Source organism: Emys orbicularis, chromosome 2, assembly GCF_028017835.1.
Source record: "Emys orbicularis isolate rEmyOrb1 chromosome 2, rEmyOrb1.hap1, whole genome shotgun sequence".
NCBI lineage: Eukaryota > Metazoa > Chordata > Testudines > Emydidae > Emys > Emys orbicularis.
In genome coordinates this window covers 199372598-199394250 of record NC_088684.1, presented here as the reverse complement: position 1 = coordinate 199394250, position 21653 = coordinate 199372598, and the positions used below count along the sequence as shown (strand labels likewise).

The 21653-nt window shown below is 42.3% G+C and overlaps 1 protein-coding gene across 1 annotated transcript in view; it reads left to right on the top strand.

Annotated features, from left to right (window-relative positions):
* VOPP1 (VOPP1 WW domain binding protein) overlaps positions 1-21415 on the top strand; it is a 35058-nt gene extending 13643 nt beyond the window's left edge. Inside the window, exons 3-5 of the mRNA XM_065398398.1 lie at positions 12313-12390; positions 13447-13583; positions 21234-21415. Coding sequence (XP_065254470.1) covers positions 12313-12390; positions 13447-13583; positions 21234-21415 — 397 coding nt within the window. The remainder of the gene's footprint in view (positions 1-12312; positions 12391-13446; positions 13584-21233) is intronic.
* Positions 21416-21653: the final 238 nt, after the last annotated feature.

Sequence of the window (21653 nt, the reverse complement as noted above, 5' to 3'; positions counted from 1 at the left end):
TCTCCTCTACACAGTTTTAGGTCACAGGACTGTGGGGGAAGAGGGAGTGGCCACAGCTGGGCTCTATTTTACTCTGTCGCCCCCAGTGCAGCAGTCCTTAAGAAGAGAACTTGATAGGCAAGCTCAGGTACATAATGAATTTAATTGCATTTTATTCCAAATGATCTAACAGGACTGGCTTTTCCCGCCGACATAACTACCACCTCTCGCAGAGGCAGGAGTTATTAAGCCGACGGGAGAGCTCTCTCCTGTCGGCTTAGAGTGTCCCCACCACAAGTGCTGTAGTGTAGATGTAGCCTTAGGAGCTGGAATGAAGTCATCATTTTATTTCAGATGAGTCAGCAAACACTTATGAGACAAGAACAACTTTCAGTCCCTAATGAGCGGTGCGGGATTGGAACTGGTGGCCCAAAGGTGAAATGTACTGCATCCTAAGAGTACTGCACATCTGAAGGACATTGCCATTGGAAAAAATGGCACGGGAAGAGATCTCACACAAGAGCCAGTAGTTGTTTGGCAAGATAGATACAAGCTTTGTAGTACACCTCTACCCCGATATAACGCTGTCCTCGGGAGCCAAAAAATCTTAGGTGAAACCGCGTTATATCTAATTTGCTTTGATCCGCCGGAGCACGCAGCCATGCCCCCCCGGAGTGCTGCTTTACCGCGTTGTATCCGAATTCGTGTTATATCGGGTCGCGTTATATCGGGGTAGAGGTGTGCATATCCATTGTGTGCAGGAAGATTTGTGAATTACACTACAGAAAGGAAGATGCTCAGATTGCCCTGTCCATACAGGTGTCCTTTGCCATTGCCAGCTGGGAACATAAAGAGGTTTCCTTCCTTAGTGAGAAAGGCCTTCATGTTGTTACAGCTTGCAGAAAAGTTAATGGTAAAGTGCAGCTAACAATACAGCAAGCTTCAACCACTGTAGGGGAATCTGGATTATGTTTTGATTATGGCTATTGAAAGGGAAAACAAGGATTTGGCTTGTGGGGAACTTTCAATAGATTGAGACAGAACAGCTGGTCGTTAAGCAGACATTATTTGCTATAACAGGAGATGCAAAGGAGCAAGTTAACAGTGACCTGCAAAAGAAAAGAATTGGGTTTGTTCCCTGTTTTGTTGCTTTATGATGTCTAGAAATGGCCTCTCTCTGTTAAAATTGTTGAATTATCTGCTGGTTTTTTACATTAGAAATTCATCTTTTGTCTATTGTTTCGAAACTATTGGTGGCTGGAGACCTGGCAGAATGATGACATGGAAGGATGAAAACCTGATTAATTGAGAGAGGAAGTGATTTTTATTCAGATTAAATGTGTTTTATCTATCTCAGATGCCTGAGAAACACTTGGGCGGGGGGAAAGTGTTGTTAAAGATTTCAATTCAGAGATGAGAAGAGTCACAGCCAAACATCCCTGAGACCTCCAACAAGTTGTTCGGCCAAATCAGGGAAGAGCAGATATATTTTTATTGTGAAATAAGCAGGAAACAAAAATACTCCCTCCCCCCCGCCTCGAAAAGAAATTCCCAATTAAAGAAACCCCAAAGCAATAAATCTTTTCTTTTAAAAAACTCCAATCAAAACTTAAAAAACAAAAAACAATATTCAGGCCTTCTTTGTACACCATGAAGGGGATGGCTGTTCAACTGCTGACCTTAAAAAAAAAAAAAAAAAGCACTCAACATTTTAGCCCTCCCTTCAAACCATTAGCCTCGCTGCTGCTTATCTTCCTGAGTCATATGCCAGGAAGGCCAATCCATTATTTTGCTCCCACTTGAGTAAGGTTCTTATGTGGCTCACTGGTAATCAAAAATGCATTGACCTTTGGATTCCAATTCTGCCCCTTTGGAGATATGCATAAGTATCCCCGATGCTGTTTAAGAGCTAGATTGTGACTGTGTCCATAGGAATGTATGGGGAGGGGGGAGGGCGGGGACTGTACAAGGAACCTTAGCCCAGCCTTAACCCAGACATACCTACAGCCTAGACAGAGAGATGAGTTGTTCTGAACATTTCTCTTATCTGAACAGAAAGTGAGATCTGGACGCAGAACATATTTATAATATGCCAGTTAATATTTTAGATCACAAAAGACTGACGCACACGTCAAATGTTCTGTGTCAAATGGTGCTTTTATCTGTACTGTTTTTTCTCCTGTTGCTGACAAATGAAGTGGGGGTGGAGGGTAGATGGAAGGGTGTTTGCTTTTTACTTACTTGGAATAGTGTGAGGGTGATGATCCCAGGTCTGTCTTTCATTACAAGCAAGAGTATGTTGTAGGTAGGTCAGACATATCTTATCTTTCCCTCTTACAATCACTGCCATCATATCAGAGCACCTAGTAAAATGATCTAATCCCAGTCATCGAATCCAGCAGATCCTTTCTGAGCATCTCATTTCTTCTCCAGAGTTGATAGTATGTTCTATAAAGCAGCACAAACATTTTGAGAAGGAAGTGGCATAGGGTGTGCTCCTACACTCGTTGAAGTAAATGAATGGACTGCCACTGATGTCAGTAGCCATTGGATCAGGCCCATGGTTGGGGCAATGTTTGGATGGGAAGGAGGAAAGAAGCAAAGAGCAGTGGGACATCAAATCTATCCTTCTATCCTGCAGTGGGATCCAATAGTGCATATTTCTGTGCCTTTGCAGAATCCCAGTGAGGTAAAAATTACTGCTTTCTTTTAATTTTCTTTTTACCAGTGGCTTGCTAAATTTCCCCAGAATTACACAGTAAAACACTGAAGATAGCATATGAAACATTATACTAATCCTACACAGGTTATAAAGAAGTACAGTAACTCCTCGCTTAACGTTGTAGTTATGTTCCTGAAAAATGCGACTTTAAGCGAAACGATGTTAAGCGAATCCAATTTCCCCATAAGAATTAATGTAAATGGAGGGTTCAGGTTCCAGGGAAATTTTTTCATCAGACAAAAAACTATAGTATAAGTTTTAAACAAACAATTTAATACTGTACACAGCAATGATGATTATGAAGCTTGGTTGAGGTGGTGAAGTCAGAGGGTGGAAGAGGGTAGGATATTTCCCAGGGAACGCCTTACTGCTAAATAATGATCTAGCACTCGGCTGAGCCCTCAAGGGCTAACACATTGTTGTTAATGTAGCCTCACACTCTACAAGGCAGCACAAATTGAGGGAGGGGAGACAGCATGGCAGACAGATACAGAGACACACACCCTGTGTGTGTGTGTGTGTGTGTGTGTGTGTGTGTGTGTGTGAGAGAGAGAGAGAGAGATGAGCATTGCCCCTTTAAGCATGCTGACCCCACTCTAAGTACATTGCCTTTAAAAAGATCAGGAAGTTGAGACAGCAGCTGCGGCTCTCTCCATCCTGAGCCCTGTCCTCTCCCCACCCTGTTCTATATGGAGAAGGGGTAAGAGGGGGGCAGGAGTAGGGGGAAGGGGGGCACCCTGACATTAGTCCCCTTCTTCCCCCCTCCCCTGCACAGCAAGCAGGAGGCTTCCAGGAGCAGCTCCAAGGCAGAGGGCAGGAGCAGCACATGGCAGTGGCGGGGGGGGACAGCTGAACTGCTGGCAATTGATAGCCTGCTGGGCGGCTGCCGCACAGAGAACTTAGGGGAGCAGGGAGCTGATAGGGGGTCTGCCGGTCCACCCTGGTTCCAAGCCCCCACCAGCTAGCTGCAACGGGCCGCTCTTCCTGCAAGCAGTGGACAAAGCAGGCGGCTGCCAAATGACGTTATAAGGGAACATTGCACAACTTTAAAGGAGCATGTTCCCTAATTGATCAGCAATGTAACAATGAAACAACGTTAACCGGGACGACTTTAAGTGAGGAGTTACTGTACTACAAAGACTAGCCCTGATCCTACAATCAGATCTGCTTGTGCTGACCTCTGCTTCCATGTGTAGTCAATGAACTCAGTGGGCCTCTGCCCAGGTACAGGAGTTGTCCAGCCCATCCAAGTGCATGATTGGGACCAAGGTTTGCTTGTTACAAGCCCATTAATTTGCCCTTATTGTAATCAATAAATTGCTTATGTAAAAAAGGCAAATCAGGAGGCAAAAGTTGCAAAATCTTCAGTGATTTAAGGTATGTTCAGTTTTCTAGCTTTGGTGATATCCAAATTTGCTTAATCAGACACTGTTTCAGATCAGCCTGTTGGGTTACAGCTTACTGAGTTTGAACCAATCAAAAGCTACAAAGGGTGGTAGCATGACAGATGTGTATAAACTTGATTAGTAATAACGTGTTTAGTAGCCAATCTGTTCCTGTGTGAAAGACCCATTGAAAAAAACAGAAAATTGCTTATATAGTGAAATCAAAACTGACTATTGATGAAGTGTCCAATCTGCAGAGTAAATAAACAAAAATAGAAAAAATATTTTTTCTTGAATTTCTTTCAGTTGGGGTAATCTTAGGAGTGACTTGTATCATTAGTAGATAAAACACTTTCCTACAGAAAGAAGTATATTTATTTTAGAGTTGGATGCCCCTTTAATATTTGTTTCTCCCACATAGGTTAGTTTAATGCATATGTAAAATAAATTATTGCATATGTACATAGATCATTTTTCAGATTGTAAATGTCAACTTAATTTCCCGTTTTTTACCTGTTTAGATTCTAAGGATTTGTCTACACTGGCAAATGAAAGACAAAACTTTTGTCATTCAGAGGTGTTAAAAAAACACACACCCTCCCCTGAAAGACAGAAGTTTTGTCCACGATAAGTGCCGCTGTGAACAGCACTTTGTCGGCAGGAGCACTCTCCTGCCAACAACACTAAAGCTGCTCGTTGAGGGTGGACGTTTTTGGTGGCGGGAGAGCTCTCTCCTGCCGACAAACAGCGGCTACACTGTGCACCTTTTAGCAGCACGGCTGTAGCGGCACAGCCGTGTCGCTAAAAGCTGCATAGTGTAGACATAGCCTAAGCATCAGATTCCTTCCAAAAATAAAAAAGCCGGGTTGTGAACAACATGAAAAAATAAGCAAAATTATGTTCCTGCAATATGTATACAATAATCCATGTACTGAAGTTATTTCTTTGTTTTGAAGTACATTTGCTACTGGTTGCATTTATTTTTGTGCATATTTAATTGCATAATCAATTTCACATTTTTGCACACATTTTCTCCGTTGTTGACTGCAAAGGTGTCTAATTACTGATTACGTAGGAATGTAATTTAGTTCTATTACATTGTGCTTGTCATTTGGTTGCCATGTTTGCTTAGCTCCGGAATGTAAGCCTGTAATTAGGTATTCTGCAGGTGGAGTCAATCAAGAAGATATTTATTTCGTGCTACCAAGTGCCTGAAAACTAATACCAAAAACAATAGAAAATCAATTATTTTCTATCTCTAATCTCTTGCTGTTATTACTATAGTGCTTCAGAAAGTAGATACATTCTCAGAGATACATACAATAGCACTGTGTCAGACTCAGAGCAAATCACAATCTAAACATCAAGCCTGTTGCATTATGGGAATTACTTAATATGCTCTGCATCTTGTGACTGTTTACAGCTTTTAATTAAGTTGGGTTCTCTGATTTTACACTTAGCTTTCCAATGACAATTACAGCTGCATGAAATGTCAGCAGGTGTGTGTTTAGCGAAGTGATCTGGCTGCAGATTTCTTCTTCATTTGAATTGAAAACAGCATGGGGGGGGGGGGGTAAAGAGACACCGCGCAACAGCTAGCATAATTCCAGACATTTTGAATGGCTGGCACAGTACACAAACGTAGACCTGGATTTGGGCCAAAGTCACTGATTTAGCCATAATTGATTACATGAAGGTCTCAGATGCATTTTCAGTTCAATTCAAGAGCATAAGGAGAGAGCTTCATCGTGAAGGAGGAAAGCGAAAGTTATCAGGCAGTCTTTATTTAGAAAAAACCCCAACCTCCTACACTCTTTCACAGTAATGATCTAAGACACTGTAATGATTCTATTGTAAGATTTAGTGTTCTGAGCCATTAAAGTTGAATATTGTCTTTTTTTTTTTTTTTTTTTTAATAAGGGACCAGGTGGCTTGGTGAAGAGTGAATTTCTGTGCATTCATATCTTAAACCAGGGGAGTAGATCGCAATTTGAAATGTGTAAATCCATTGCGCCCCCCACCCCCTCGCACGAAGTATGTTCATAATCTCTGAAGGCAGACATACCATTAGAATCAATATGATTGCTAACCCAGCGGTGCAGTTTAAGAGAGAGAGAGCTAGTGATGTGTTAATGAAAGGCCCGATGATTAACAAAAAGTCCCTATTCCAGTCGTCATTAAAAATTTACATTCCCACCTCTAGGAAATTAAAAACTTGTCATGGTGTAGAGAATGTATGCCTGCCCAAACCCAAGCCTTAAATTAGCTAGCTTCTCTGCTTTGTTCTACTAAATACAGGCTTGCAACCTATGCGAAGAGATGACTGTAAATATTTTTAATGGGCCAAATGCTGCACCTCCCTCCAAGGAGCTTGCTCAGTTCTGTGGCAGTGGGCTACATTCCTTCCTTTTATGTCCTTGTAATTACCCAGTGAAGTACCGGCTGACTTATCAAGTAGGTGGACAAAATGTATCTCCCTTGCTGTCACGTGTACTGCACCATGTATTTTACCTTTGAAGTACTGCTGTTCCACAGAAGTTATGCATATATTCAGCTGTGAAGCAATTATATTCATTATGTTTATTTCAGCAGCTGAGATCATTCAAAGGTATCTGATTTGGGGAGTCTCTATTCTTGAGTACCCAACTTGGACACATAAGGTTTGATTTTCAAAGGGGCTGAACAACCATTTCTCCCACTGACTCAGTTGGAGTTGTGGATGTTCAGCGCCTCTGAAAACCAGGTCGTGTATACATACATCACCACTGAAATGCAGCCAACAGTAGGGCTGAGAGCAGCAATCAACTGGTGCCCAGCATGCAGCACAACTGTCTAGAGAAGGTACGCTTTCTCCGTAGCACCAGGGTCTTAGGGCTACAAAGTGTGCTATGGGGCAGACAGGACCTTGATGTTAAAGACTCATCCCAAAAGATATAAAACAATTTTGGGCCTAGTCTTGAAGTCCGTTCTCAGGCAAAATTCCCACTGACGACAAGATTGGGTTCCTTGTTTCCATTTTGAGAAGCAGCCCCACAATGTACCTTTTCAGCAGAGTGCTCTAGCAGAATGGAGTCCTTGGGATAACCTCTCCTCCATGTTTGTACAGCTTTCCCTTCCATTTGACTGGGTTTCTTCCCTATGTCTTTGATACACTGGGACTGTACATTCTTATCAGTTTAGGCAATGTTTTGCTTCAAAGAACACTTTTTACTGTGAGCCCAAAACAGAATAATATACAGAGCCACCCGATAGTGGAATAAATTTGGTAAAATACTCACTCCTTTACATATTTCAGCTATTCACCAGTCTGTCTGTGAGAAAAAAGATCTGTTATTAACCCCCTGCCCTTCATATCCTTAGGGCCTGATTCTGGTTTGAAGACAGTTTTACATGGGACTTACTCCTAATTTACAGAAGTCAGATCAGAACCAGGCTGCTAATCTCTGTCTCTGTTGTCTTTGCTTGTCGGTCACATTTGTTATTTTGCAATCTGTAACATTAATCATTTTCTCATTTCATTGACTCACTTTGTTTTTTCCACTCACCCTGGCTACCACCTGGCAGGGCTGAGTTCTACACAGACTAGATCCTCTCTGGATTTATTTAAGTAAATGCATTTTCTGACTTTTTTTCATTACACAAACATACACGTTTTTGCTACCAGTCTCCATCTCTCAGCGGCAGACCAGAGCCTTCTGTCTGAGCTGCAGTAAGTGTGATCATTGAATCACCCAGTGTAGAAATGGACAAGCCCTCACAGTTCATCCAGTCCATCTCCCTGCCAATACTAGTGTCTTGGCCAGTCTACTTTTAAATTTCCTCTGTGATGGGAATTTCTCTACTTCCCTTGGGAGACTATTCCACAGCCTCATCGACGCCACTTTCCAAAAATCTTTCCCTGACTTCGCCCTTTCTTAATTTCATCCCATTAGTCCTAGTTAAATTCCCTTTCCTATCTTAAATAATTTCTCTCCTTCCCTTGATGTTTTTCACCCATCTGTAGCCTATCATCATGATCCCTTATATTAAAAAGAATCCCAGTGAGCTTTACAGACCTTACCCATGATATGCACAGAAATAATTTACATCTACCGGTGGAGTGCAGCCATCTCTGGGGTGAACCTTGGGTCTTGTCTACTCTAGAAAGGCTTTTGCTGGTATAGCTTATACCAGTTCCCTGAATGGAATAAGCAAAATAAACAAAATGACCTTTTTTTTGCCAGTATAACTATGTCTACGCTAGGGTTTTTGCTGGCATAGCCATGTCAGTTAGGGGTGGGATTTTTTTCACACTCCTAACCAACATTGCTATGCCGGGCAAACTTTTTAAGTGTAGACTCCTATGCTTAAGTGTAGACCAGGCCTCGGAAACTGTTTAGCAACACGTTACACAATAACTTAGAGAGAAGTGAAGGAGAATGCTATCCTCATTTGAAATCGGTGTTGAAAGAGGCTCGCAGTGAGAAATTTTGGTGGGGGAGGAGCTCTCTTATAACCTTTCATCTAGTGAAAGGTACTCACCCAGGATGTGAGGCCCTTGGATCAAGTCTTCCTTTCTCTTGAAGGGGAGAAGGGATTTAAACGAGGACCAGCCACCTCTCAGGTGAGTGCCCTAACTACCAGACTGTGGGATATTCTGATGTAAGTCTCCCTCAGTCTCCTATGGAAGTTATTCCACTTTAATTCAATAATTAAATATTAATTGAGCCAGTGAAAGTGTCAGAATGACTCTATAGTTGCATCCAAACACTAATAGCAAAGGATTAGCTAGCCTTCTGCAGGACCTTAAGAGCAACAGCAGCAAATAAAACATTGATTTTTCAATGTTTTGGCACTGCTGTGAAGTGGTGGGAAATGCGAACAATTGCACGTACACTACCCTGTTGATTTAAGAACATTCTGTATATATTTGTTCATTCTTTTAAAAAAAATCAATATTAAATGGATCCTCTTTTTTTTATGAGGAAAAAGTGAATGCTCTTGTGGTGCCAGGTGCTTTAGAGATTCTTTCCTAAATCAATATATTAGTTCATTTTTAGAGAACCAAGCAGAAAGTACAATAATTGTCCTCAGAGGAGCTGCCTCAGAAAGCTTAATGGCTATTTTGAAATGGAGATTTGACGTAAAGGGCCTGAGTCACAGAGGGCCCTCAACCTGGCCTCCTTTTGTGCACATGCAACTTTGCGCAATAAGCATGCATGCATTTTTAAAATATTATCAACTACACACACACACTAACAACTGTGCATGCAGGGGACAGAATGGATCTGTGCAGACCCGTGGAACATTCCATCGAAGGATCTCAACTGCTTTATAAACATTCATAAATTAAGCCTCCCTTCCTCCCTCTTTTTATCCCTGTTTTACAGGTAGGAGAACTGAGGCACAGAGAAGTAAAAGAGACACTGCCAACTTGAAACCCTGTCAGTTTAAAGAGAAAAGAATTAAAAGTTGTTTCGGGCATTACACTTGGCCTAGAGACCCTCTGTCAATTTTTGTGGTTTTAATAACCATAGTTTCCTGTTTTAAAAACGTGTGTCCGTCCCCGTTTGCTGTGTGGAAAAACCCATCCAAACAAAAAGGGAAAATGACTAGCTAATGACAATACACAAAGGGCTATCTAATACTAAAAGTAAGCAAGCTGAAAGAATAAAGAAAAAATACTTTTCTCTATTCTTGATAGGTTCTTTACATTTTAGTGGCAGCACCTAAAGATGCAGATAGGCACCTAGTAGGATTTTTCCAAAACAGCCTAGGTGCCTCTCATTGGACTTGGCATCTTGGGATGTTTGACAATCCCATTTAAGCACCCAGTTCCAATGGGAGTTTGGCACCTAGGCTCTTCTAAAAATCCTACTAGGCACTATCAGCTAGTTGATGTTTCAGACTCCCTGGCTTGCCCGAGAAACTTCGGCAGAGTCTTTGGAAAACTGTTCTACTACATTCCCTTGCATTACAGCTGCTCTTTGTGTATTTTAAATTCTCTGACATCAAATAGCATCCTCCTCTTCTTCTTGGCGGTAGCATGTCATCGACTCAGAAATAATCCCTAAGGACAAGGGGGCCAATTTTCAAACAGCAGAGCCTGAAGCCTATGTGCATTCACCTGCATTTGTGAATGCAGATTTGTTAATTGAGCATGTAAATGGGTAATTGTGCATGCAGTTAACCAATTGATTTTTTACATGCAAATGTGGGTGCCCAAGCACAAACCTACTTCTACTTCTACTAGCTTTTTGAAAATTTGGCTCAAATTAGATTCATACATTGGGCATATTAAAGCAGTTCAATGCAGTTGCTGATTATTCTCCTCTTGTCTTATCTGGCTATGGCAATCTGAATCATATTCCCATCCGAGGGCAAATTTTGTTAGCTAACCCCTTAGGCTGTCCATGTATCACAGCTTCTATGTTATCTCTGTCCTTTTTCCGTTTTAGCATCTGGCTACTTTCCTTGCTGCTGCTGGAAGTGGCAGCCGCAGCAAAAGCTGCTCGTGAGTTCACCCGTGAACACATGTTCTGGCTTCAGCATTAGTGACATTTTCCTTACCCTTTCAATGGATAGTGCTAAAATATTTTCAAAACTGTTTTTTCCATATAAAATGTTAGATTGACGTGTTTATGGGAGAAAGTCTGCTAGTTAAATGCATGTCATGGGATTCTTGGCTTTTTGAAATCCACTATTGAAAAATCTTGGCTGGGAGTTCAAGTGTATCAATTTCTTTTTTTCATTTAATAAAACAGTATAAATGAAATGATTATTTTTCCTGAGTCTTTAATGGGTTTTTCTTCCAAGTTTCATTGGAGAAAAAGCTGCATGGAATGAACTCTGTGGGTTTTGGGATTTCCCCCCCCCCCCTATTTTTCTCCTAACAGCTTTGCACTCTAAGAAGCCAAAATAATGTTATGAGGTTTTTTTAATTTGCAGATATGGTAATAATACAAGGAGGTTTAGTCTGCCAGTTTGCAGAGGATCAGTGAGCTCACTGCTGTGAACTTGTACTTCTGGTCTGTTGCCAGTGAACAAAATCCAAACTGCTTGACATTCAGTGTCTGCATTGTTCCCGTGCTGGAATGAAATGCAGCAATGCTGCTTTCCTCTACAACAGTGGTTTTCAACCTTTTTTCATTTGCTGACCCCTAAAAATTTTTGAATGGAGGTGCTGACCCCTTTGGAAATCTTAGACATAGTCTGCAGACCGCAGGTTGAAAACCGCTGTTCTATGGTAATGACAACCTTTCGTGGACCCCTTAGGCATAGGCTGCGGACCCCCAGGGGTCCGAAGACCACAGGTTGAAAACCACTGGTCTTCAACAAGCTCCACTGTATAAAATTAAATGCTCCAACAAGTCATCTTAGGAGGCTTAAAAGAAGGGCATAGAAGAAGGCTGTTTGAATAATGTGCAGCAATATTATGAATGGCAAAAAAAACCTGTACAACAGGTCTGAACATATGAACCAGTAACTGAATACTCCAATCCTTAGCAAGTAGTTACTCAAGTCAATTGGACTATTGCCTAGGTATGGCTGTAGGAGTCGGATACAGATTACTATTCACAGAGTGTGTGTGTGTGTGTAACTTTGTATTCAAGTGACACTGATGCCATGGGTCTGATTTTTACACTGGTGTAAGTCAGGAGCAACTCCAAGGACATCAGTGGTGTAAGCCCAGTATCAGTTGAGAGGACAATCAGGCCCTCTGTTACTATCTATGGTGATATTAATGCTGGTTCTTTACAGCCCCAAATTAGCAGTGTTTCCACTCCCTAGAGCAGTGGTTCTCAACCCGCGGGCTTTTTGCAGCTGCAGCCAATGTGACATCCTCAGGGCCATACAGCTAGTATATGTGTTGTGCGGATGCAGCCCACGTAACACACAGAGAGCTGCAGATGCAGCCCACAGTGGTAAATAGGTGGAGAACCACTCACTGCTTTGAGAGAACCCCAGCCGTGCTTTGTGCCACCATGGCAACCATGTAACATTTTTCCTTCCAGATTTGTGAGGTCATAAATGATGCCCCTGGCCGTGAATCTAATTACATCCGAGGCATTGACTCCTCTGTCTCTGTGTTTAGATGCTGTACTGTCAGTTTACAATAACTGGATTTGATAGAGATTTTACTGTTGAGTTTATATTCCCCCCTTGGCGCCAGATTTTGATATGATGCATTTTTACTTTAAGTGACAAACACTCCCAAAATGTCCTTTTCTCTTTATTGCTATGCAGATGTCGCTCCTATGAAGATTGCTGTGGGTCAAGATGCTGCGTAAGAGCCCTCTCTATCCAGCGACTCTGGTATTTTTGGTAGGTTAGGACTTCTTCTTTTCTGAACACGTTTCTGAACAAGTTATACTTGCCTCATTTTAAGAAAGCCCTAGAAACCAACACATTTCCTGCCTGGGTATTTTATATAGTTAACATTTAAACTATATATAGGCTGAGATTTTCAAAGCTGCATAGGAGATTTAGATGCACTGTTCGCATTTAAATGAATGTGATGACTGCATCTGAATCCCCAAGGCAGCTTTGCAAATCTCAGCCATTATGTTCAGGAAAAACACTTTCAGATAACAGAGCCAAAAGGGAATTTATGAATGTTGGCTTGGTGATGCTGGGACCAAATTCTGCTCTCCTTTACACCAGTTTAGAATTTGGCCCGTCGCATCCAGTGGTCTATGCTGCCACACAACTTTTGTACCTTCAGCCCTTCTCTCCATCAGCCAGAAGGGAGCCTTGCAGAGCAAACCTACTTAGCATCTGGGCCGAGAGAGGAGTATTTGTGTTGTTCAACAGTGACCCCTCTGGTCAGTTTAAGGAATGGCATGGCTATGCTCCAAAGAAATCCCCTCTGGTACACCTTGTTCCACAGAAGGGGCACGTGGACCTAAGTCATTTATTTTCATCAATATTATTTGGAATTCTGATTCAAGCAAATCTTAGGTGAGGTAAAGAGGTGGCAGAAGGGGACAGATGAGCCCATAACCCCAGAGTTAGGGGAAGAAGACAGTATTCTCCCAGCTCTGCTGGCCTAATCACTATTGTTCCTGTAAGCTAATAAGAGAAAATACAGTGGAAAACTACTATATGAACAAAAACACTCCTAAGAACAAAATCTCCTCAGTCACTATAGAAATATCAACTACATGCTGCCATACACAGGTATCTCAGCTTGTGCAGTCCTGCTTTCAAGGAATAATATTTTCAGAAAATCCTGATAACAGCATATGGGAGCTGATGGTTAAAGGGTAATGATCTTGGTTTCTCTTATCTATGAATTTTTGAATAACCCCAGCTCCCTGGGGCCCTGCATTTAGACGGATGCCATCTCCAAATTTGACTTTTCCTCCTTCTTTTGCTCAGGTTCCTTCTGATGATGGGCGTTCTGTTCTGCTGCGGAGCTGGTTTCTTCATCAGAAGGCGGATGTACCCTCCACCGCTCGTAGAAGAACCTACTTTTAATGTATCCTACACCAGACAACCAGCCAACACTGCAGCAGGTCAGAGACTACTTATATGCTAGCCTAATTTCTTCTGTGTGCACAGGAAATATTTAAAAATCGTGTGATTTTTAGCTAGGAGTAGTTTAATTCATCACAGGTGACGTGGGTTCAAATTCTGCTTCGAGTATGTTGCACCATTTGTGAATGTACACCCAGTACTACGGAGATCCAGTAGGCTATAAGAATGGGTCAGACCAATGGTCCATCTAGCCCAGTATCTTGTCTTCCGACAGTGGCCAGGTGCTTCAGAGGAATGAACAGAAAGGCAATCACAGTGCTCACAATTCTCTTTCAAAAGAATTTTTGCATTTCTTTTACTAATCCCTTCTAGAGAGTTCTTCCTCCACTGGTTTTATAACTTATCTCCATGAATGCAAACAAGATAGGAAAACAGTTAATCACATTGCAACATACGCAGAGCAATAGGCAATGCCACATTAGCAATGATGTTCCTCTTTTATATGAATAATAAGGAACAGTTTCCCAGAGTTGGTAAAATATACTAGAAAATACCTTTGCCAGAATGAGATAACCAAACATTTTCCTTCTGCGATACTACCTAACTGTGGCGTTTCCATTTTTGCTGTGCCCTCCGTGTTATGGAATACTGCTTTAGAAGTGGGAAAACGCTACTTCTTCCTTATCAGTCTGAGCATTCTTCAACTGTCAAACAATGATTTTGAGGAAGTCTGAAGGATCCGTACAGTAGTGGATCAGCTGGTCCCTCCATTCTCCCCAGCCTACCCCTACCCTGTCCCACCAAGAGAGCCCTTCAGAGGGCATGTGTGCTCTGTGGGACTTCTTGAATCCTGTCCCCTCCAGTTATGAGACCCTCTCTAGCTGCAGATGATGGGTCTGCATCTGTACCTAAATGCATACCCACACATAGCTGTCACACATTGGCAGCCACAATGGAGACACTTCTATATACACACCCTGCTCACTGCACACACCACTCCATATCCATGAGCATCAACATACCCGGTGAAGAGATTTCGACTCCTCTCCCCCTCCCTAAGGGTACATCTACACTGCAGGTACAGGTGTGAATGGCTGCTCATGAAGACATACCCATGCTAGCTGTACTCTAGCTAGCTCAAAATAGCAGTGAGGATGTGGTGGTGTGGGCTTTGCATCACCTGCACAAGCGAGTCTGTACCCAGGAAGGTCAGACAGACTTGTGCACCCCATGCTGAAGCCCAGACCGGTACATCCTCACTGCTATTTTTAGCAAACTAGCTAGAGTACAGCTAGCACAGGTACGTGAATGCGAGCTGCAAATCACACCCCCAGCTGCAGTGTAGACAAACCCTAAGACATCCCTATGCTCCCAACTTGGAGTACATTGCCTCACAGATAGAGCTGGCTGCAGGATGATTATTCCATTTCTTGACAGCTTTCCAGGTTTCGAAATTTGTTTTCGTTCTGCATTGGAATGAAACCAAAACGTTTCCAACATTTTCACAAAACAGATATTGTGTCAAAACATCTGTCTTCAGATTGGAAAGGTCAGGGTTTCATTTCTCTGAAAGTGACTGGAGAGTCCACCCTGAACCTCAGAAACTTTCCTGATGAAAACTTGGTCAGAATTTATACGTCTTTGTAAAACATTTCAGCTTCAACGAAGCAGCATATTTCAATGGAAAAAGGTTAGTCGAAAATGTTCCAACCAGGCACGTAATCACAAACAGCAGGTCACACAGAGAGCTTAAGTTCAGACTTTCCAATCTCTCCCATATCCTATTGCACACAGATACACTGCATAAGTTCTGGAAATACCCCTGCTCAGTGTTATCCGCATCCTTATGCATATGCATACATGTTCTCTTTCAGTCAGAGATCTAACTGCATCATATAAAAGGATACCCTCACTCTCAGACTCCCAGACACTCCCTTTTATTTTTATTTTTCTCTTTAAGGTATTTCTTTCTTTCATTTGTTACACGTGTTAAATGCATAGGACATTTCATTCAACGTGAAAATCACACACACTTATTTTTTGTTTACCAATCACACATTTCCCTAGTGAGATAGTTTAGGTAGTTCTTTCCTGAGATGGTAGGAAAAAATAAAAATAAAAATTATTATAAGTCTTGGAAATAACTCAGAGGTTATATATAAATAGGGAGCATCACGTGGCTGGATTGGCAAATATATTAAATGGTTCTTAATGAGCCACACATGGCAGAAGTCATGTGGAAATAGAAAATAGCTATCTAGTTAAGTCTTTTAATGTCCTAGTTATGCCACATGATTTTAATTTTTTTTAAAAGTCTTAAGGTCAGATCTAAAGCCCATTGAAGTCAATGGGAGTCTTTCCCATTGGCTTTGTTGAGCTTTAGATTAGGCACTTAATTTGTAAGTGCTTTCTCAGTCTCTCTCATATGAGTCTCAGTCCCAGCAACTCTGAATTCTTCTGCATTTCTGACCATGTCTGTCCTTTAAAATAAAGCACACTTAGGGCCTGCGAGGTGCTAAGCACCTATGACTCACATTGAGGGGGGGAAGGATAGCTCAGTGGTTTGAGCATTGGCCTGCTAAACCCAAGGTTGTGAGTTCAATCCTTAAGGGGGCCATTTAGGGATCTGGGGCAAAAATCTGTCTGGGGATTGGTCCTGCTTTGAGCAGGGGTTTAGACTAGATGACCTCCTGAGGTCCCTTCCAACCCTGATATTATATAATTCAATGGATTTGTGGCTGCCCAGCACCCCATTTTTGAAGGTCTAATGGGCTTGAATAGTTCTGATATACTAAGCAATAAAAGTAAACACCTGGGATTTGATCCTGCAAGAAGGTCAGGATCCAGCCCTTATTTTGCTGTTGGGTTTATTGAAAGTATCACTGATCTGAATACCACTGTGGAAATAAACTGATTACTATGATGTAGTTGTGCAAGGCATTTTAACAATAATAATTGCAAAATGCAAGGAGTTCCCCCACTCCTCGCCCAAGTTCCCTTTGTGGAAGGAAAAGTGAGGAAAAATGCTGAAATATGCAAGCACCATCTTTGTGGCAAAACGCTTAAGAAAAATAACACTGCTATAATCGTAGACACAGTCCCAAACACCCCTGCACTTTAGGGAAACTTGGGTTTGGATCCAGTTCCCAATCCAATCTCCATGGCTCAACTCCATTTCTATAATGGGACCAGTGGTTACATTGGATGGAAACAGAGGCAGGAGCTCTCTCATTGCCCAGCAAAGGACGAGGGGAAGCTGTCTAGGAAGTGCTACTTACCCAAGGCAGGTTGGAGAAGAAGCGGGAAGGAGGAGTTGTGCTCCTGACTTGCTTCCCCTAACCTTAACCCCTGAATGGGCCAAACCAAACACAAGATCCAGACACCCCAAGCTCCATGGATGTTTGGATTGGCACCTTATGGCTTAGGCCCATCTCTCTTTGATACTAAGGGAATAAAAACTCAGTCTGAAAAAGCATTAAGTAGTGTGTAATGCTTCAAGGTGTCTCTGGGTTCCATCCTGTTGTCATACTGAATCCCCAGGCCACTGAGGCATGGAAATGGGTGATCAAATGTAAAATCCATGGGGGCTGCTTTCCTTACAGACAAAGCAGGAAGCAAGGCACCGAGGAGAAATTGCTGCTCCTTGACCACTTTGTTCTGTTAACTCAGCTTTGCCATGAAAAAAGGGAGAGAGGAGGAAAGAACTTGATGTATTCCCACAGACAAACCCTGCAAAGCTCCTGGAGGGCATAACTTTTTAATTGCTGAAACCATATTCAATAGATTTTTATTGATCAGAAATTTTGGAGTCCTCATGGATAGTTCCCTGAAAACATCTGCTCAATGTGCAGCGGCAGTCAAAAAAGGTAATGGAATGCTTGGAACCATTAGGAAAGGGATAGATAATAAAACAAAAAATATCAGAATGCCACTGTATAAATCCATGGTAGGCCCACACCATGAATACTGCGTGCAGTTTTGGTCGCCCCAGTTCAAAAACAAAAAATATTAGAATTGGAAAAGGTGCAGAGAATGGCAACAAAAATGACTAGGGGTATGGAACAACTTCCATATGAGGAGCGATTAAAAAGACTGGGACTGTTCAGCTTAGAAAAGAGACAATTAAAGGGGTTTATGATAGAGGTCTATAAAATCATGACTGGTGTGGAGAAAGTGAATAGGGAAGTGTTGTTTACTCCTTCCTATAACACAAGAACCAGGGCCCACCCAATGAAATTAATAGGCAGCTAGTTTAAAACAAATATAAGGAAGTACTTCTTCACACAATGGACAGTCAACCTGTGGAACTCATTGCAGGGAATTTTGTGAAGGCTAAAAGTATAACTTGGTTAAAAAAAGAATTAGATAAGTTTGTGGAGGATAGGACCATCAATGGCAATTAGCCAACGGTCAGGGATGTAATTGCATGCTCCACGTGTCCCTAAAACTCCAACTGTCAGAAGCTGGGACTGGACGACAGGGGATGGATCATTTGAAATTGTTTTGTTCCTTCTCTCTGAAACTTCTGGCATTGGTCACTATCAGAGACATGATACTGGGCTCGATGGACCATTGGTCTGACCCAGTATAGCCATTCTTATCCTCTTATGATCGTTCTGATATCTAGAGTTTGAAGTCTATCTCCCATCCTTCTTAATGGGAGTATAATGTCTCTGATTCTCTGGGTACCGCATAGTTTTTCATTTGATCATATATTTCCTGTTGTTCTGGGCCCAGATTTCATTATTGGCATGTAATGAATACAGTACCTTGAGAATTTGACATTTCTTAATCTTACTCTGTGCTAAGAAATCCTGTCCCATAATATTAACTAGACTTGTATTGACTTCAGCTGGAGCTGGATTGGGTCTCACACTTGTCTGTCTTAAAGTGGGGTTGTGAGCTTGAGATGCAATCCAAGAGGCAATACCATTCAGCACATTGTAAAATCCGAGGTGCATTTTACTGTATCTTGGAAGGTTTTAGACAAAGATCTTGGTTAAAAATAAAGTAATAAGAACAGCAACCCCCCAAGCTATTTATTTGTAATTGTAGCATACCTGACAGGGGCAAAAAAATCAATGTCGGCAAATAAGTACCAAAACCCCAGGGCACCAAGAGCAATTTACAAAACACAAAATGGGAGTTGGTTCAGGCCCTGAGAGGAGATAGTTTACAGCAGCAGGTATGGGCTGTTCAGCTTTTCTGGGTGTAATGGCTTAGTTCTCTGGGGGCCAGTCTGCCAGTCTGCCCAAGGAAGCCTCACAGATGCACCTGGAACAATGTGTGTATTCACCCTGGCATGCACAAATGCCAATTGACATGTGTTCATACAGCATTTGGCAGGCTCAGCTGATAGGTAGGTACATCCCTTCTTTGAAAATGTGGCCCTTGCTGTTTTTGTCATGCTGCTCGGATCCAGACAGAAGGAAGTTTGATTATTATAGCTGTAAATGCCTGTGATCCGTTGCAGTGTGAATTCTTGCACCACTGTAAGGAGGCGCCATCTTAAAGAGGTTTTCGTACTCAGATTTGGCTGTAATATCACCTTTGGTTAAACTTGCTAATTTTCAGGTAGCTATCACCAGGAATCTAGCTTATTCCCTTAAGAATTAAGGTTTGCTAGAGGGCATTGTGCCAGGGGAGGGGAGGAAGGGCTTGTTGGCAGTGAAGTAAATGGAAAGACAGATCTAGCCTTAGTACTGATTCTAGGCAAGCATTCTATCTAATCCCATCTTTCCATTTGCCACCCAGAAAACTCACAACTCCCAGCTCTCCACCCTGTGTATTGTTGTTTGTTACTGTAGTGCCAAGGAGCTCCGGTACCCCATTGTGCTAGGCACTGTACAAACATAACAAAAAGACAGTCCCTGCCCTAACATGTTTACAATCTAAGTATGCGACAAGAGACAACAGATGGATATAGACAGATCAATGGGGGAGTACAAAGAACAATGAGACAAAGGTACATGTACATGGATACATGTCTGTCTGGCAGACTTCCAGGGTCTGTGGCTCCCAGGCAGCCCTGGGGTCCCCCAGCTGTGAGGCATGTGGACTGCTGCAGCACCAGGTGGACACACCAGTAGGTATCCAAATAGGTTTCCAACAGGACTTTGATGAAATCAAACCAGCTCTGCAAAGCGATTTGATTTTACTGAATCTGCAAATTTCAACGGAAAAAAATGTGTCATTGGAATTTTTCCGACCAGTTCTAATTACTGCAGTGGAGAGGCGTTGTGGGTGGGGCACTGGACAGGGACGCGGAAGCCCCTGTTCCTACCTCTGCAACTGGCTTGCTGAGTGAGCTCGGACAGATCCCTTCACATCTCTGTGCCTCTGCCTTCCACCTCCAAGCCATCATCTGTTTAGATTTAAACACTTTGTGGCACGGACTGTGCAGGGGTGCTGGAGCAATGTGTATAGTGGGGGCTGCTGAGAACCATTGAACCAAACTGTAAACCCTGCATATGACGGAAACCACTTGGAGCACCTCCCACACCCTTGGTTCCAGCACCTCTGGGACTGTATGTTACCCAGTCTTTTTACAGCACCTAACATCTCAGCTGGGACCTCTAGACACTACTGTAATATAATACTGATATAATACTAATCATCATATTTTCCAGGCGGTAGCTTGGTGTTTGACTAATGATTCTTTTTCATCATATTCAAAACGCTGCTTTTAGTGACTTACTCTCCTTTGTCATTAGATGTAGTGATTTATTAATATGTTCTTTGATATGACTTTGGTTCTGTGTTTACTTTTTTTCCCTTTGAGCTAGTTGAAGTTTTGTGCCTAAATGAACTGACAGAATGTTAATGGCATCAAAGTTTCCTTGGTGCTTAGAGCAACCATGTTTGTTCTCTGTTCTCTCTGGCCTACGCTAATTGCTAATGTCAAAGATGTTGCCATTAGGTTAGTGAAGAACCACAGAACAGCCTTATTGGCAAGCATGTTGGAATTAACTGGGCCCTTAATGTTTCCTGATCTGAATGTTGTTTCTTGGCTGACACAGCTAAGTACATTGATGTGTGTTCTAGGGTTTCCATCTCATTTTTCTTGGGGATCTTGGGGATTTATCCTTGGGGATATGTCCTTACTGTATTCAAACAGTATCCACGGGCAACTGAATATAGAGTACATGCATGTCAGTTAAAGGCTATGAGTGTAGGTTGAGATCCTATGGTGTATTTTCTCTACAAAGTGAATTTAGTGCTCCTAACTGGTGCAGGTTCAACAGCCCTGGAAACTGAACTCTTCTATCCATAGAAGAAGCAGTGAGGGGGCAAGCATCCCCAGTGCTTGTGATCTGGAGAAAGCACCTTTAGGGGGTGAAAGGTAGTTCCATCTCTGGGTCCATTCAGTCCTTCAGTTGTCTTCTGAGACTCCCAGCCAGGGTGCTAGTAAGTGTGATGGTGATTTGTTATGGTGTCAACAGCTGTCCACTGGACTGAGATCACCAACCTCATGTGACTGGGCAGCCATGAGATGGAAACAACCTTTGTGCATTGTCTTGGCCATGTGTCACATACTCCAATTAAAACCTACTATGTATTATTTGCCTTTAGAGAAGAGCATATTTGTGCTTTCCTCAGCACTGGAGCAGCATGATACTAGCCTATCTGTTTGTTATAAATTTACCGTTGCATTGTAAATTAATGTATTTTCTCTCCATTTCTTTTAGGATCACAGCAACCAGGGATGCCATACTACACGGATCCAGGAGGACCTGTGATGAACCCCATGGCTATGGCTTTCCATGTCCAGCCCAACTCCCCGCAAGGGAATCCAGTGTACCCACCTCCGCCCTCTTACTGCAACGCACCACCACCCCCATATGAGCAGGTGGTGAAATCCTCCACGTAACAACTCTGCAGCTCTTTTACCTGACTCTGTGAGAAGCAGGTGCCATTGCAAAGTGACTGGGGTAGAGGGCCTCTGCCCTTCTGAACACTTGCTAGTTCTCTAACTCTCCCTACACACACTCCCCATTAACATTACTTGCAAGGGATGATTTTTTTTGTAGTAGGGGGTGAATTTTCATTTTGATGTATTCAAAACTAAAGCAAGGTCTTTTAAATGCTTTTAATGGAAACCTATATTT